General features: G+C 42.4%; 1 protein-coding gene across 1 annotated transcript in view; it reads right to left on the bottom strand.

The window, feature by feature from the left end:
• Nucleotides 1–17,925, bottom strand: part of MUC2 (mucin 2, oligomeric mucus/gel-forming) — a 222,657-nt gene extending 204,732 nt beyond the window's left edge. The window contains 2 exon segments of the mRNA XM_030202464.1: nt 7,970–8,231; nt 17,850–17,925. Coding sequence (XP_030058324.1) covers nt 7,970–8,231; nt 17,850–17,925 — 338 coding nt within the window.
• Between the last annotated feature and the right edge of the window lie 1,007 nt (nt 17,926–18,932).

Here is an 18,932-nt window from a genome sequence, read left to right as displayed (position 1 = left end):
ACCTGACAACAGGTCTGGCACATCAAAAATGGCTACATATTTCATTTCTGTCTTATTTTACTTTGTATCCACTCAGTCTCCCTTTTCAAGCATTTTAATAATAACAATAATAATAATAATAATAATTTTGGATATTAAGGCTGTCTTTCTAAATAATGTTCAAGGCATATGCAGTATATTCCTAACCCAAAGAGCATACAGTCTAACTAGATACCTGAGGGAACATAAGATCATGCGACTTGACTAACATCAAAAAGTGGCAATTGGTGAGAATCATCTTGCAGAAGGATTTTTTTTGCATATTTTTCATACAGGGCTACATTCTATACATGGCGCCTAAAAAATATGCTTTGGAAAAAATGCTTGAGCGGTATTCTATAAGCCGTGCCTAAAGGTCAGTGTGGTTTATAGAATAACGCTTAAGCAGAGAGGTCACACATAAATTTAGGTGCCGCCATTTGCAAATGCCCAAGCCTAAATTTACACATGCAGCACTGTTATTCTATAACAGTTACGAGCTACTCAAACCCACACCCCTGATCCTATGACCCTCTCATTTCTGTGCCCCCTTTTTTTTTGGACCACATGTAAATTTTAGGCATGGATCCCTCACCTAAATTTACACAAGTCCCAATTAAATCTAATTAGAGCCATTATTCTAATAGGCTCATTATTCTATTAAATTGCATAGGCAAATCAGGAGTGCGCCTAAATTTGCGCACACAATTCTTGTCACCTTTTATAGAATCAGGGGGATAGAGGTTTGTTTTTAATTGACAGGGTACCTATGTTTTTGTCAACTCATGAACCCACAAAATTTTTCAAGCATGCGGTATCCACATATGCTATAAAAATGCTATAAAAAGCAGCCTAGTTTTAGATGGCAGGAATATGCATAAACGACATAAAATACTAACTAATGGAAAAGTACATTCTACCTTAAAAGTATTTACGCGCATTGGGCTAGATTCTATATATGGCGTCTGAAAACTCCTTGTGGAATACAGGCGTATTCTACTCTGCTTAGAATTATGTGCAGCACAGAGAATATGCCTAGTGGCCACGACTGCACTTAAATGTAGGCACGTCCATTTATGCCAATAAATACTGGCACCTAAATTACACACAGAGCAGGTGTATTCTATAATCATGCGCATAGTTTTTTGGAATGCCCATGACACACTTATTTCCCCACCCATAGCCATGTCCCTTTTTGGATCTGCACATTAGAATTTAGGTGCAGTGTGTTACAGAATACGCTTAGTGAATTAAGTGCATAAATTCTAATTATTGCCAATTAGTGCTCACAATTGCTTGTCAAGCGCTGTTATCAATGCTGATTGGCTTGTTAAGCTAATTAAGTTATGTGCATTGTTATAGAATACTCGGATTTTGGAGCAGAATGCTAGGCACAATATGTAGAATTCTGGGGATTCTGGCTAACATAGAAGTGTGGGCATTTATACCAGCTATATGGCTGGTGTAAATGATTGTGCCTTAAGGGCCAGATTCTATATATGGGGCCTGAAAAATCCACATGGAAATGATTTCTGCCTAAGTGTATTCTATAAGCGGCACCTAGATTAGACGCGGTCTATAGAATTCGCTTAGTTGATATCCTAGCGCTTAAAACTATATGCCTCCATTTACACCATTGAAAATGTGGCATAAATCCTGGCACATAGATTTAGGTGCAGAGGGCCATATTCTATAATAGTGCAGGTAAATTTTGGAACGCCCATGAAATGTTCATTCCCCCGTCCATAACCACACCTCTTTTTCCTGCATGCATTAAAATTTAGGTGCAGTGCGTTAGCAATTTGTGTGTGTAAATTCTAATTATTGCCAATTAGTGCTCATTATTGCTTGTTGTGTGACCACTGGGGGAGTCAGTGGAGGTGATCCCCGATTCCCTCCGGTGGTCATCTGGTCAGTTCGGGCACTTTTTTGGGACTTGGACCTGAAAAAAAAGGGACCAAATGAAGCCGGTGAAATGCTCGTTACAGATGGCTTTCTTTTTTCCATTATCAGGCGAAGCCGGCCATCTCAACACACGCCCCTGTCCCACCCCCTGCCTTCGCTACCATGCTGACACACCCCCTTGAACTTTCGCCGGCCCCACGACGGAACGCAGTTGAAGCCGGCCAAAATCTGCTTTTGATTATTCCGATTTGGCCAGATTCAGGAGATTGCCGGCCATCTCCCGATTTGTGTCGGAAGATGGCTGGTGATCTCTTTCAAAAATAAGCTGGTTAGAATACCAGAGAAACTAAAGAAACAGATCCAGGAGACAACAGAGTGAATATAAATGCAGATTTCCAGAGACCCTTGAGAAATGTAGAAAAGCCGACTGTAAACCCACATTGGTATCTTCCGCCTAGAGTAACATGAGAAGAGGTATAACAGTTCAGAGAAAGGGCCAAAAGGTGTGTGAAGGCCCCCGGACACAAAGAGAAGCTGTGAGGACTGTTAACAATATAGAAGTTTACAGTGAATGCTTGGGAACTGTGTTACAGAAGAAGTGAAATGAACAATTTTGTGGCTGCATCAATTGTTACAATAAATGTAGTTTGCTATTTGGAACACCATCTGGGGGTCTGTGAGTTTTTTTGGAAGTGCACCTGCACCTAGAGCCTTTAAGAGGTGGATCTCTCTGCCCTGCTCAGAGAATCCACCCCAAGTTTTCCAAAGGAAAGGAAGAGATGGGAACCTGGACTAGTGAATCCCCAGCATGTTAAAGGAATGCCCAGGCATGGGGATACGTATCAGTATTGATGTTTTAATATGACAGCATAAAAACAGCTTACAAGTTAATTTGTTCTCCCATTACTGCATAAAACCCAAAGCCAACACAATTTAAAGGCCATTTCAAGCAAAGTGTCCCAATGACAACAACTGAGATGTTTTAAGTAGATCAAATAGATCACATTTTAAAGCACAAAGCACAAAAGTAATACTTTTTTCCAAAATCTAAGAAGGAATGCATTCACAAAGGACAGTTGGCACTTTTGGATAGTTAGGTGATATATCCACCTGTGAAAGTCTTTAGAAACAAACAAAAGCTAAAGTATAGATGAAACCTGTTAAACTAGAATGAGTTTTGTTTGGGTTCTCTTGGGCAATTGTAATTAGAGCAATAGGTTTTGGGATGCTTGTCTTATTAGCGATGAATCATTTCTTCTGCCTTTCTCTTCTACTGCAAAGCAAATATCATTTGGAAATGGTTTAACTGTATTCAGAAAAAATTATCATTATTTTTAGTTTGCATTGAATTGTATAAAAAGAGGGTGAGTACTATGCTGTCAAATGAGAGGAAAAACACCAACACAAAGAACACCAAAGGGAATATAGTAACCCGCAAGAAGAGAAAGAGAAGATAATAATTTTAAGGGCTCTTGTAATGAGGAAGCCAACTTTAATCAAAGGCCAGACATAGCCCAAGTTTCTGCAAAGGGGTCATATGGGGAAAAATTCAGTAAAGGTCACCCAAAGTTAGATGCTAGGATGATGCACACTAAGGGCCTGATTCTAAATATGGGGCCTCAAATTAATGTGCATTAGGCAATCACGCCTAAGTGTATTCTAAATACCACGTGTACATCTATGCACAGTATTCAGAATGCGCTTAGGTGTAGTTGATGAGACTAAATCTCATCAGTGGAAGAGTGGAGTGGAGGAGTGGCCTAGTGGTTAGAGCACCGGTCTTGCAATCCAGCAGTGGCCAGTTCAAATCCCACTGCTGCTCCTTGTGATCTTGGGCAAGTCACTTAACCCTCCATTGCTTTAGGTACAAACTTAGATTGTGAGCCCTCCTGGGACAGAGAAATATCCAGAATACCTGAAGGTAACTCATCTTGAGCCACTACTGAAAAAGGTGTGAGCAAAATCTAAATAAATAAATCTACAAGCATCTATTTATGCCCATAAAAAGCTGCACGTAGATTTATGCGCACTGGCCCATATTTTATAACAACGCAGCTAGATTTAGAAATGCCCATTTCCATGCCCCTAAGCATGTCCTTTTGCCTGCATGCATTAGAATTTAGGTGCAGTACATTACAGAATACGCTTAGCAATGTACATGTATAAACTCTAATTTTTGCCACTTAGTACTCGTTATTGCTTGTTAAGAGCTGTTAACAATGCTTAACAGCTTGTTAAAACAATTAATCTATGCATGTAGTTATAAAATATGGAATCAAGCGTAACTCTAGGCATGCTATATAGAATCCAGGGGTAAGCGCAAATCCTTTATAGAATTCTAGCTTAAGTCCACATTTTCCCACCTAACTTTAGACGCAAGCATTATTCCAGCCAAAGGCTGGTGTAAATGTTGGTGCCAAAGTCCTGGCAGTTAGGTGAAATAATAATAGTATTCTATAACCCCACAACTAATTTTCAGACATGCCCCTGATCTGCTCATGCCCCTCCCATGGGCATGCACACTTTGAAGTTGAGCGCAATGGGAATTAGGTGCAGGGGTTATAGAATAGAGCATATGATAGTTCCATACGTAACTACTAATTGGCTCAAATTAACCCTTGTTACGGTCAATTTATCGATCGTTAGCACCAATTAGGAGCCAATTAACCTACTAAGTTACACATATATAAACTGCCCATGGAATTCTGCGCCTAACTTTGGGTACCATACATTGAATCTGGGGACTAGTGGTTTCACTGTCAAACTGCTTCCAGGTCACTCCAATAGATAAAACACATATTAGTTACCAAGTCCGTCAATGGTAGTCAGACGTTACCAAAATCAAGATTCCTAAAGTAATACAATTGTATGAGCGGCAAATACCCTGCATCACTACTGGGACAAATACTGTAAGTGCCATGGGGGCAATATACAGACAGCTGAAATTGTGTCTGGATATTCAATGCTAGGCTATATCCGATTACCGGAATTAAATTTCCGGGTATGCGCGAACAGCCAGCATCTAATTGTTAAATACCAATGTTCAGCCCTAGCTGGTTAAGTTAAACTGGCCAAAGATAGGCTGCTATTTATGTGGTCCTATTTGGCCAGCTAACCTAAATAGTTAAGGGCTGAATTTCGTAAATACAGAATATGTTGAAAGCAAACAGATTAAATATAAACTGATCAATATTCAGCTCATTGCAATCAGTGTTTTTTAAACACCGATCATTATGGGCAAATGTAGGGTTACCATATGGACATTGATCCAGTCCGGGTTTTGCTTCCATTTTGAAAGCAATGGAAGTAAAACCCAGACTGGCTCAATCTGTCCTCCTTTTTCTGGAGCCATATGGTAACCCTAGGCAGACGTAGCCCCAGATATTCAATACTAGGCCGTGTCCAGACACCATCACTGAATATCCAGGACTAATTCAACATATGAGAGCCACTGGAGCTTATGTAGGTTTTGATTGATAGAGCACCAGAAGTAGAAAAAGTAGGCCTGGAGGGCCTAGGGGATGGGAGGGGGTAGAGAGGGCCTAGTCTGGGGCATACTGGATTTGGGGGGAGGGGAATGGGTTCAGGGGGAGGAAGGGGGCAGCAGGAATCCCTTAGGCCGCTACCAGGGAGTTAACCAAGTCCCCACCAATATATGGTGCCTGGTTAACTCCGCAGATGAAAATTTTTGCTGTCCTAACTTCATCCCCTTACTAAACTGGTTAGCGATCTATCACTACTAACCAGTTAAGTACATAAGTACTTAGGTATTGCCATACTGGGAAAGACCAAAGGTCCAGCAAGTCCAGCATCCTGTTTCCAACAGTGGCAATCCAGGTCATAAATACCTGGCGAGATCCCAAAAAAGTACAAAACATTTTATACTGCTTATCCCAGAAATAGTGGATTTCCCCAAGTCCATTTAATGGACCACCTCAGCATTAACTGGACAGTGCAGGGGTGGATAATGCTGACATTAAAAGCAGAACTGTCTGGTTAAATATGCTGAATATCAGCAGATAGGCAGAAAGAAGCGATTTAGCCAAACAGAAGGATCTCCTGCCCAATAAAAGCACTTTGGTATCAGGCATTAAACATTTCATGAAACCAATAAACAAAAGCATACACATAAAACCTATATATCCATATGATAAAGCATCAACTATCAATGATATATCAAATGCATTGGACTTTGGGGACACCCCCCCAATCGCTACCGTCGCCTCCCTCTACTGCGCCTGGGCCACTGGCGCCGCAGTCCCCTGTCTCCACCCGCCCACCCAAGCCCCGTCGACAGCCCCCCTCCATCTGCCACCGGGCCCCTGCATTCAAATCGGCAGTGCAGCGCCAGCGAGCAGCACCTCACCTCCGTGTGAAAGCGGCAGATCACCTCCCTTCGGACCCTCCCTCACTGTGCCCCGCCCTTGCAGAAACAGGAAGTTACATCAGACGAGGGCGGGACATGAGGGAGGGGCCGAGGCAATCCGCTGTTCTCAAACAGATGCGAGGCGCTGCACTGCCAACTAACGACTCCCTTTTCCAAATGCAGGGGGCACGGTGGCAGACAGAAGGGGGCCGCCGGTGGAGCCGAGGGCAGGCAGGTAGAGACAGTGGACTGCAGCACCGGCAGCCTGGGAGCAGGAGGAGAAAGACCCCTGTGCCACGCCCCCCCTTGGAAGCCTAGGCATGGAGAATTTTGTCCCCCCTGCCCCCTCTTCTCGGCGGCCCTACCAAAGAGAACTTTCAAGTTATACAACTGTGTGACAAGTCATTGGCCAGAGAAATTCTAAGATGTACAGAAAGAGGTATCACCAAAAGAAAAAAAATCAGGTGCCAGGATGATCTGTGTTAAACTAATATTCTGTAAAGGAATTTACACGTTCATAAAACTGCTGTAAATGCTGGTGCCCAACCGATGGCAGTTAGGCACACAAACGCAGGTATTCCATAACACTGTGTCTAATTTCTGCCCCGACCTGCTCATGCCCCTCCCATGGCCACACACCCCTTTGGAGTTACAAGCTATGGAATTTAGCATACAACGGAGAGGGTCAAATTACACAACAAAGCAATCAAGAAAAAAAGCACAATAGGTGCTCAATAAAAGGTACAAGTATGCTTTATTAATGACCCTTGTCAGGTCATTAATAACACTCGTACCTTTTCTTGAAAGCTCATTAAGCTATGGAATTTAGACACACATGGTATAGAATGGGGCGTAGGGTAATTCCATGAGTAAGTCCTAATTATTGCCAGTTAAGTGCTTGTTAACTCCAATTGTTAGCGTCTAATTGAGTAATTAGTTTACATGCGGATCTGGGATCTATGCCCAGATTTGGGCAACTGATACAAAATCCAGGGAATAGTGTCCAATTCTACCTGCTGCTGTAAAAAGGGCCCTGGCACACAGAAAAAATGGCCCCCACCACCAGCTCAGGGAAGTTTGATAAAAGGGCCCTTTACTGCCTTCTATTTAGGATCTGCTATGTGCTCCCTCCTGAACCCTGCATTAATAATTTAGCACGGTAATGTGAGCACGTTAGCTGGATAACACCTCCACCCTCATTCCCTGCCTACTCTCTGCCCATTAGTCACCCCTTCATACGATACAAAAAAATAAATAGCATGTGATTAGCTTGCACAAACAGAAAACTAATGGAAGACACTTTAGTGCATTCTGCAGTGGATTTTTCGGCATGCTAAGCCTGTGTTTGGGCTTAGTGCACCTTAGAAAAATAGTCCCATAAAGTGTATTTGGGAGGGGGCATTCACTGGGGAGGGGCATAGGTAGGGCACTGGCAGGACCAATGTTTACATGTACAACTTATAGGATACTGTAAGTTACGCATTAAGGTGTGGCATTTAGGCACTAAGATTTATGCCAAAGTTAGGCATTGTCAATGCTGACTTATGCTAATATTCTATGATGGAATCTGGGTGCACAGATGTCGTTATAGAATTGGTACTGAGCGCTAGGCGTCTGTGCGTCTACCTGGAGGTGCCATATACTATTAACTAATAAGACAAATGACAGAAAATTACTTACATTGCTCCATTAACCACCACCAAAAGGGGAGTCAAGTAGATGGAAACATCCTTGATGGTAACTAGGATATACTTGATATGGGGGTGTTCATCGACCAGGTTACGTTGGATATGAACTGAGAATTCCTTGTAAGACTCCTGGCAGTCTGAAGCAAAGTTGTAATCACAGAGTCCAGGAAACTGATATATATCTCCATCAAAGGTCTTGTAATGGTTGCTCCCCCATGTGCTGCAGACAAAGTGACCATGGCTAGGTGTTCGACCTGTTTATTCAAATCAATGAGCAAAAGAGATGTCAGATAAATTCAAATAATTATATTGAGAAGAAAATGTACTGAACTTCTAAAAGACTTTATGATGTTAAATATTGCTTTTTTTGTACTATTTGCTTAGATTCACAAGTTACTTATATAGGGGTCCTTTTACTAAGGTGTGTCGAAAAGTGGCCTGCGCTGGTGTAGACATGTGTATTGGACGCACGCAGGTCCATTTTTCAGCGCACCTGCAAAAAATGCCTTTTTGTTTTGGCTGAAAATGGACGTACGGCAAAATAAAAATTGGTGCGCGCCCTTTTTGGGCCTGAGACCTTACCGCCACCCATTGATCTAGCGGTCAAGTCTCACACATTAACCAGGCATACAATGCTGATTACCGCCCAGCTTCAGTTGCGCATAAAAAATGAAATTACCACCCAGGCCACATGGTAGCTGGGCAGTAGTTCAAAATTGATGCTCGTAGGCACCTACGCGGCTTACTATAAGGGCCCCATAGTGTGCATACAGAGATTTCAGGAAGAAGCCCATAAAAAGAAGAAAGGCAGTCTGAAGAGTTTAAGCATTAATAACTCCTGATTCTCTCTCTTAATCAATGAGGCCTTGGACACATTGGACTTGGACCCTAGGGTAATATTCGGCCCGTGGTCGACAGCATTTCTTTCAACACTTATCTGGGCGCCGGCAATATTCAGACTGGTATGGGGTAGCTACCCCCTTTTGCTGTCCTAACATTATCTAGATAGTTACCTGATTAGAGGGCTGAATATTGCTGCTGACCAAGTAACTACTGGATCTGTTTAGATTCTGCCCCTGAACTGCCCCAACACTACTCAGATAGTGTTGAGGTGGTCTGCTTGGATTTTCAGTGGTACTATCCAAATATTGTGTATATTGGACTTGTTCACCGCTCTGGATAAGGGCGGTATACAAAAATGATGACAAATGAAATGAAATAAAGTGCTGATCCTACCCAGATAAGTCCCTCTGAATATCAGTCCCCTACATTTTCAAAGTGTGACTCATGGCCCTACCAGTCAATTACAGCAGTGACAGTAGATTATGAGATGAACTAGCAACTGAGTTAACAGCTGACAGTGGTCACATAGGACAGAATTTTACAGCTACTGACAAGTTGAATAATATATTATCTGGAATGCAGCTTAAGAAAAGTGGAAGAACAGCTAATCAGAAGGATCACAATGCGAAAGCTGCTACTGAACTATCGCCTGCTGCGCTGAACTGCCAGGAAGCAGTGGTGTAGCTAGGTGGGGCCACGGGGGCCTGGGCCCCCAAACTTTGCGCTGGGCCCCTAGTTGGCTGGCGGGGGTCCCCAACCCCCACCAGCTGAAGACTTCATCGAGCGCTGGTCTACGACGGTGCCGCTGCATTACCTGCTCTCTCTCTTCCTCTCACATCGGGCATGCTCCTTTAGTGAAATTGAGTTTCACTAAAAGGAGCGTGCCAGACACAAGGGGAAGAGAGAGCAGGGCAGGCAATGAGGCAGCGCCGGAGACCACCCCTGGATGAAGTCTTCAGCTGGCAGGGTTGGGGACCCCCGCCAGCCAAGGTATTTGCGCCGGCGGTGCTTCAGCTGGTGGGGGTTAGGGACCTCTGTCAGCCAAGATGTTACAGCTGCGGCGGTGGGCGGCGGAGGGGTGGTGGCGAGCCAGTGGAGGGGGTAGCAGTGGAGGAGGGGCAACCAAAATGTGCCCCCCACCACCTTGGGCTCTGGACCTCTCCCACCTTGAAGTCTGGCTACGCCCCTGCCAGGAAGAGCTGAGACATGCTGCAAATCAGAATTAGGATACTTGATACAGGGCCTAGCTTTTAGCTAACCAAAGGATGTTTCTTATTCTTAACACTGCATGTTGCTGTCTCATGTGTATTCCTCAGTTGAACATTCTCCTGTCTACATGCAGAGCTTAGGAAATGTGTGTTCTTGATGACAGCCAAGAGTTCTGGAAGGAAGTCTCCTTCCATCGGCAAAGCTCACCACAGTAGTGGTGGTCGTTTTCCTTCTGTCTCTAGGATTGAGCTTTTGCATGTGTGGTGCATTTGACCTCAGTTGGTCCTGCAGAGTGAGAGATGAGAACTCAAATGCTATGAGCTGAGCCACCCAAAACTGTGCTTTTGTAAGACTCAGAGCTGCAGGGGCTTTCATTTCTCAGCCGTTCTAGCCTTTTGATAGCCAGTGCCCTCTGCAAGATAAGGTCACCTTCTAGTAATGTCTTTAGATGTATAGGGACACATTTGTTAGATTAATCATAGATGCCAACTTTTCAAAATTATTGGGGATGCCAAACATAATACAAATTCTACCAATTTCTATATATGGCGCCTTAAGTTGTGTGCACTAATTTGGCTCATTGCCAAATTGCGTGCACAACCTAATTGATTAACAAGCCAATCAGCGCTGAAAATTGGTACTTAACCAATTAGCAGCACTAATTGGCTTTAATTAGAATTAACACACACAACTTTCTAGGTGTATTCTATAACGCGATGCACATAAATTCTAATGCATGCCGTTGAAAAGGGGGTGTTGTCATAGGTGTGGAATGGGAGGGTTGTGGGCTTTTAAAAAAACTATGCGCACTATTATAGAATATATCCGACCTGCACCTAACTTAGATGCAGGTATTTAGGCCTGGTTTTAGGTGGCCTAAATGGGTGTGCCTAAATTTTAGTTGCAAGAATGGCATGTGAGAATATTCTATAAACTACGAGTATTATAGAATAATATTAATTGCAACATTTATCCTAACAATCCCTTTCAAAACATTAATTGCAGAAAGGCGATACCTTGCTAGCGCCCGTTTCATTGGTTTCAGAAATGGGCCTTTTTTACTAGTATTCTATAAACTACGAGTAACTTTAGGCATAGTTTATAGAATAATATTAATTGCATGGCTTTTTGGCGCTAATTTTTAAGGCACCATATATAGAATTCCCCCTATTAATAAAAATGTTTAATGCTGTATGCACTATTTTTTTAAGGTGTAACAGTGAATAGAATGCATACCCTTATGCCATACTTACTTCATCCCCTATATCTCATCTCTATTAAAATAATATTTTAACTCCTTTCCAACAGGGGCACTTCCAAAACTGAAGTCTTCTGCCAGTCCTCCTAAGAGATCTCTCTAGCGTATACCGGTTACCTTCTGTGCTACCACAGATACATCTCTAGTTTAGATTATCTTCTGCTTCCCCTCCTGGTGTCAGCTCTTGTACATATCATCTACCAGATTTTCTCCTACAGAGCTATAACCACTTTGTATCCTTCAGTCTCACAGAGACAGCTGTTATATTATTGCCTACCTCTTACCAATTAGAGGGGCATAAGGAGAATTCTTTTGCTTTTTAGTTTCTTTTCTTTTCCATATAATTCTATTTAATTGTAATTTTGTTCATTTTCATTCCATTTTAACATGCACTATTTCTTTATATAAAAGTACATACTGTAAGAGCAAAACCTCACACTAAGGGGCCTTTTTATCAAGCCGCAGTAGGGCTACTATGGCAGTGGCATGTGGTAAATTAGCCCTGTTTCCAGGCTCGCTCAGGAGGTCAGTGGTAGTTCCGGCTTCTCTCATCCGCCATTTCTAGTGCTAAGAAAAACTTTTTCTTGTGCCGGGGGTTTACCCAGCAGTAATTGGTTACCACTGGGTTAATGAAGGAGCCCTTACTGCCTCCTAAATAGCCAATGTACTGACTTACCACACGGCCACTTACTTTCCCTTTGAAAAAAATACCTGTTACCTGCTTTGGTAAAAGGGGGCCTCAGCGCACAGCAAACCCACATGCCGACACCACCGCAGGCCCCCTTTTTACTGCTGCTTGGTAAAAGGACCCATAAAAGAACAAAATAAAAATATCCTTGACCAACTTTCCTCCAAACATCTTATGTATGTATTATCACTGTGAATTTGTGCTTTCTGTCTAGAACCATTTGCTCAATTCTTAACTGGCAGAAACTAGAAGACTATGAGTTCAACTGGTTATTGAGTTACACAACCCAGAATTAAAATGACTAATAACACCCCTCTCAGCAAAACTATGGGTTCAACTGATTGTGAGTTCAATTATTAGAAAGAAGCATCTGTCATATAGAGGCAGATTTTAGAAAAGAGGTCTAACTCAGACAAACGGAGGTTCAAAACAGTTAATCACATATGGATGTCAATTTTTTATGTATTTTACAAAAGGATCTGCCAACATACAGTTGTTATAAAATACATGATAAATGGACATCCAAGTGTTGACTATGTCCAGCATGAACATCCATTTTACAAACTCAGATGCCCAAACTATGAATTGGGCAAACAAGGGACATGGATTCATTGAAGCAGCATAAGAATGTCCATGTTATAAAATGGCTGCATAGACAGCAATGTGGAGGAGGGGCTTAATGGTTAGAGCAGCCAGCTGAGAACCAGGCCAGAGGACCCTAATTCAAATCCTACTGCAGCTGTTTGTAGATTTCATATTTTTTTAATTTTATTTTTAATTGTGAGCCTTCCAGGGACAAAAAAAAAAAACTACTATGACTTCCCTTACTCCTGCAGTAGAGAACTACTCAGTTGGAGTACATTCTGGAGGAATAGCCTAATGCTTAGTATACTGGTCTGAGAACCTTGGGAACAGGGTTCAATTCCCACTATAGCTCCATATGACCCTCAACAAGTCACTTAGGACCCTGTTTTCTAAGCAGCATTATAGGCACGTTAACATTATTAACAGGGGTTAACCATGTACGTGCCAACAATATCCCTATAGGCACCTACATGGTTAGCACGCACGCTAACTGTAGGTGTGCTAAAAACACTAATGCACCTTAGTAAACAGGACCCTTAATCTCCATTGCACCAAGTCCAAAAATTAGATTATGAACCCATTAAGGACAGAGAAAGTAGCTGCATATAATATATGTAAATTGCTCTATGGTTGTATCACAGAAAGGCAGTATATTAAATCAATGGCCCCTTTATCTTTACTGGAACCTGGACATGCTAGGTACCAGGTCTAAATACCAACATCCATTTTTTTGGACATAGAGATCCCTTCCCATTCTGAACTCAGAGTTGGAAGACCATATTTTGGTTCCTAGTCCCACACGAAACACACCCAGACCACGATTCCTTGCCATATGGATGCACTACAGTTTTAGATGTCTACAGCCCAACTTTATAAAATTCATATTTGAATTTCCATGCAATCTAGATGTTTACATGCCAGTTTTCAGCTACTCAAAGTACAAATAGGGCTTCTAGAATAAGGACCACAGTCTAATGTTAACATATCACAAAATATTGCATTGTTATCAAATAAACCTTTTGTCATGCTGACATTAACGTTTGATTAACATCTGTCTATTGGATTCCTATTAAGACATGAAAACCATTTACCCAGAGTGCACTTGCTATTATCGACATTCCTGGGGAGACGTTGAGCTGGGGAGGTGCCAATACACACTGGTTTGCAATTTCCAACTTATAAGTACTGTTATTGCCTGAAGAAATACTGACAGAAAAAGCAAGTGCAGGTGTTTCTTGCTTTGGGCATGTTAGAAAGGGGAAGTGTGTGTGGATTTTTACTTTTGGAATTGTTGTAAAATCTGCAGGAAAAGTACCTGTAAACTTTACACATGTGTACAGTCCTGAAAACTGCCATGGGAACGCATCTGTTTTCTTGCCTTATATCTTCCACGCCACTTTTATTTACACCACTTGATAGCCTGGCAGTACAGTAGTCTCTCTTTTCCCTCCTTTAAGAAGTGGAATGTAATTTTTAATAATTTGATATTATTATACATTTAACTGTAATTAGATAACTTTTATTTAAATAGCATTTTAGCCAGACTCTAACACAGACTGTCACATCTGGGGTGGATAAAGATGTGCACTCATGGTAGCTTCCTCATTGGAGAAGGAGCTTCTATATATAAATACACAATTACAGTTCAGTCATTCAAAACACTTTTAAATGCTCATTTTTTTCAGATTGGCGTTTGGTCCCAGTGAATGACAGGCATTTGGGGACAGTTTAGCTTATTGAGAATTTGCAAGTGTTTTATTAATTGATTGTTTAGTGTTGCTGCTTGGTGTGATCTTTTCTTTCCTATTTTTAATTGGCATTCTTTTCCTTTTCTACTGTGATGTATTATTATCATTCTATCCTGCTTATAATCGAACGAGAAAAATGCCCAAGTTCCGACCTAAATTGGGAGATGGACGTTTATCTCACAAAAACGAATAACGCTGTATAATCGAAAGCCGAACTTGGACGTTTTCAACTGCACTCCATCGCGGAAGCGTACAAAGTTGACGGGGCGTGTCAGAAGGCGTGGTGAAGGCGGGACTGGGGCATGGTTATCACCTGAACAGAGATGGGCGCCTTTCGCCGATAATGGAAAAAAAGTATGCGTTTGTAGCTAGAATTTAGGGCACTTTTCCTGGACCCTGTTTTTTCATGAATAAGGCCCCAAAAAGTGCCCTAAATGACCAGATTACCCCCAGAGGGAATCGGGGATGACCTCCCCTGACTCCCCCAGTGGTCACTAACCCCCTCCCACCACAAAAAAATGATGTTTCACAACCTTTTATTTTCACCATCAAATGTCATACCCACCTCCCTGGCAGCAGTATGCAGGTCCCTGGAGCAGTTGTTAGGGGGTGCAGTGGACTTCAGGCAGGTGGACCCAGGCCCCCCCCCCACCTGTTACAATTGTGCTGCTTAATGCTTAGTCGTCCAACCCCCCCAAACCCACTGTACTCACATGTAGGTGCCCCCCTTCACCCCTTAGGGCTATAGTAATGGTGTAGACTTGTGGGCAGTGGGTTTTGAGGGGGATTTGGGGGGCTCAACACACAAGGGAAGGGTGCTATGCACCTGGGAGCTCTTTAACCTTTTTTTTCGTTTTTGTAAAAGTGCCCCCTAGGGTGCCCGGTTGGTGTCCTGGCATGTGAGGGGGACCAGTGCACTATGAATCCTGGCCCCTCCCACGAACAAATGCCTTGGATTTATTCGTTTTTGAGCTGGGCGCTTTCATTTTCCATTATCGCTGAAAAACAAAAACGCCCAGCTCACAAATTGTCGAATAAAACATGGACGTCTATTTTTTGCGAAAATACGGTTCGGTCCGCCCCTTCACGGACCCGTTCTCGGAGATAAACGCCCATGGAGATAGACGTTTTTGTTCGATTATGCCCCTCCATGTGAACCATTTTGACCTTTTTATTAAGAAATGATATATCAAGGTTTCAATAAACATAGGCATAGTAGCCAGATTTTCTAAATAATTAAGGGTGCTAAACCCAACAGAAATTATCCCTCCCTGGACAAAGTCAAGGAGTTTGGTCAATATTGGGGGGGGGGGGGGTGCTCAAACACCCACAGAGCTGGCTCCTGTTGCCTTGAGCACAGGGAGGTAAAAGGATAATATCTGAGTTTATTTAGAAGTAAATCTGTATGTTAGTTTGCTTATGCCGTTTTGAAATCCTGCATATTTTGCCTAAGCCTTAAATTTCCAGTGACTCCTAGAAGAGAAAAAAGATTATGCCAAAGAATTATGGGGTCCTTTTACTAAGGTGCGCTGCAAAATGGCCTGTGGTAGTATAGATGCGTGTTTTGGGCGTGCGCAGAATCATTTTTCAGCGCACTTGCAAAAAAGTGCCTTTTCAAAATATTTGCCAAAAATGGACGTGCTTCAAAATGAAAATTGCCGTGCATCCATTTTGGGTCTGAGACCTTACCGCCAGCAATTGATCTAGTGGTAAAGTCTCACACAGAAACTGGGCAGCAATGACCTGCGCTTGTAGCTGATGCACACCAGAAAATAAAAATATTTTTCGGATGTGCATAGTGGACGCACAAAAAATGAAATTACCACATGGGCCACGTGGTAGCCGGGCAGTAACTCAGAACTGGCGTGCATTGGGCATGTGCAGGTGCTTACGCAGCTTAGTAAAAAGCCCCTACTACCACTACTACTTATCATTTCTATAGCGCTACAAGGCATACGCAGCGCTGTACACATTCATAAAAGACAGTCCCTGCTCAAAGAGCTTACAATCTAAATAAGACAGATAACAGACAGAACAACTAAGAGGTAAAGGAATTAAAGATGAGGGGATACAAGGTACAGAGCAAGTGAGCAGTGGTTAGGAGTCAAAAGCAGTATCAAAGAGGTGGGCTTTTAGCTTGGACTTGAAAACGGCCAAAGACGGGGCTAGACGTACATGCTCGGGAAGTCTATTCCAGGCATGAGGTGCAGCGAGATAAAAGGAATGGAGTCTGGAATTAGCAGTAGAGGAGAAGGGGACAGACGAGAGATTTGTCAACAGAATGGAGTGCCCGAGGGGGGTGTAGGGAGAGACAAGAGTGGAGAGGTATTGGGGAGCAGCAAAGTGAATACAGGGTTGTACAACAAGCACTGAGGAACTGTTGACCAAACCTCATTGTTAACCCTCAGGTGAAGGTCTGCATATTTTTATTTGTAACATTTTCTGTGAGAGTTTCAAGAAAATAAAGCCTTGTGAAAATCAATAAATAAAATATCCAGAGTTTAGAGATTGTGCAAGCAGACTTGGCCTTTTGCATGCAGAGGGAAATGAAAGTCACCAGCTGCAAGTGATGGTTTTGTGCACCTGATCATTTCCCAGTTTCCTGACATTTTGCTAATTTTTGACACCCCTGGCCTTGCTTTTGTAAAATTTCTCTGTCTAGTAGAGTGCAGGTCATTTCATATTTTGTTAGAGAAACCAGGGCAATGTCATATCTACAATTGGTGGGGGAACAAAACCTAATAGGTATTTTAAATCCTTTTCTCTGAGATCTTAGTTTAAAAATATCCTTCATTTCTATCCCAATCCCATCCTTCCCAGTAAAATCCCACACATGTTATACTTGCTTGAAAAGCAGACAGTGACAATTTTTTGTAGCATACGTGGTGGAAACCTACAAACTTCTCAGATCAAGCAATTTGGATTCTATACCGCATGTGCATTAAGTGGGGAAGACTTAATTTTTGCTTAAGCAAGGAATGTGATAGGAACTGCTACAATATCAAAATCCTACCTGCTGTATATACATTATAAAACTCACTATCAAACCTTTAGTTTTGCCAAGTCCTTGGTCCTCTTACACATTAAGTGGCCATTTTACTAAGCCGCTTAGGCGCCTACGCACGCCAAAATGGAGTTACTGCCCAGTAACCGTGTGGCCCTTGGGATAATTTCATTTTAGGCACACGTCCAATAAGCGAGTCTGAAAAATATTTTTTATTTTGGGGCGCGCATAATGGATCCGCAGCAAGTGGCATTTGGCACGTGTAGTTCATTACCACTCGGCTACCACGTGAGTCTTTACTGCTAGGTCAATGGCTGGCGGTAAGGTCTCAGACCCAAATTGGACGCGCAGCAATTTTCATTTTGCCATACATCCATTTTCGGCAAAAAAAGAAGCCTATTTTACAGGTGTGCTAAAAAATGGATCGGCACGCGCCCAAAACTCGCGTCTACACTACCATTAATCATTTTTCAGTGCGCCTTTTTCTTCCTATGTGAGCTTGCTTTTTCTTTGTAATGCCTTCACCAATCATCTTACCTCTTCTAATGTCCACGGCATTTGCATAGGAAAGTGCCAGCCATAGGATACAGAGACTGGCAACCTGGAACCCCATTATGACCCTGCAGGGGCACTGGATGAGCACTGGTCCTTTTGAAACTCTTCCCTTTTATATAACGGGCACTGATCTTTTAGTGAGACTGGAGGGAAGGAGAATAGGATCGGGAGGTGTAATGTTTACTGAGAAAAAGACAAATAGATGGGGTTTGGCTTAGAAGATCCATGTTTGAAAAGGCAGGGATATAGTTATTTCCTTCTCATGTAACCAGTTTTATTACTCCTGTAGATCTGTTTACTCATCATCATATGCTATTATTTTCCCTGTGTTGCGCCAGTTCTCCAAATACACATTCCTCCCTGATAAATAAGATAAGGTAAAGGAAATAAGTGGCTCAGTTTTAGTAAAGAGAAGTCTGCTACTAGTTCAGCTCAGGGAAATCTCCTTTAGCTCAGAGACAGAGCCCTTCATTTAGAGAAAATGAAGAAGGCTCAAACCCCAAAATACCCAACTGAAGAAGTAGGCTGTGATACTGTAGAGGTTTGTAGTGAGATCTCTTATACCCCATTACCCATATATAGAAAAAGAAATGCCCAAATAATTGGGGGAATAGACAAATAATTGGGGGTTTCCTCAGTATATCTAGTACTTTATCAATAAAGACAGGAAAATAGCATCCTGATGTTCTATGTTAATAAAAATGTGATACCGAATCAGAACTTTTGATTAAAGACACCAGCTTCCCATCTCATATTGAATTATGTTTAAGAGACTTAGAGGTGCATTTTCAAAGCACTTAGGGGCCCTTTTACAAAGTGGCGGCAAGCCCATCATGGGGTTTACTGTGCGCCAATCTGGAGCTAACATCAACCCAACAAGCGTGCAGGTGGTAGTTCCAGTGCGACTCGCCGACAGTTACTTGGCCCCCTGAGGAAGCTAATCGTAGTAGTGAAACGGTGAGCCCTGTTGGGCATAATAGCAAAAGCTAAGTAACATTATTGATCAAGCAATTACCTAATACCACGTTTGAATTTATTATATTTCAATGGGATAAATATAACTGT

This window comes from Microcaecilia unicolor, chromosome 4 (genome assembly GCF_901765095.1).
Source record: "Microcaecilia unicolor chromosome 4, aMicUni1.1, whole genome shotgun sequence".
Classification (NCBI taxonomy): domain Eukaryota; kingdom Metazoa; phylum Chordata; class Amphibia; order Gymnophiona; family Siphonopidae; genus Microcaecilia; species Microcaecilia unicolor.
Note: the sequence above shows the minus strand (reverse complement) of the source record. Positions and strands in the feature narration are given on the sequence as shown.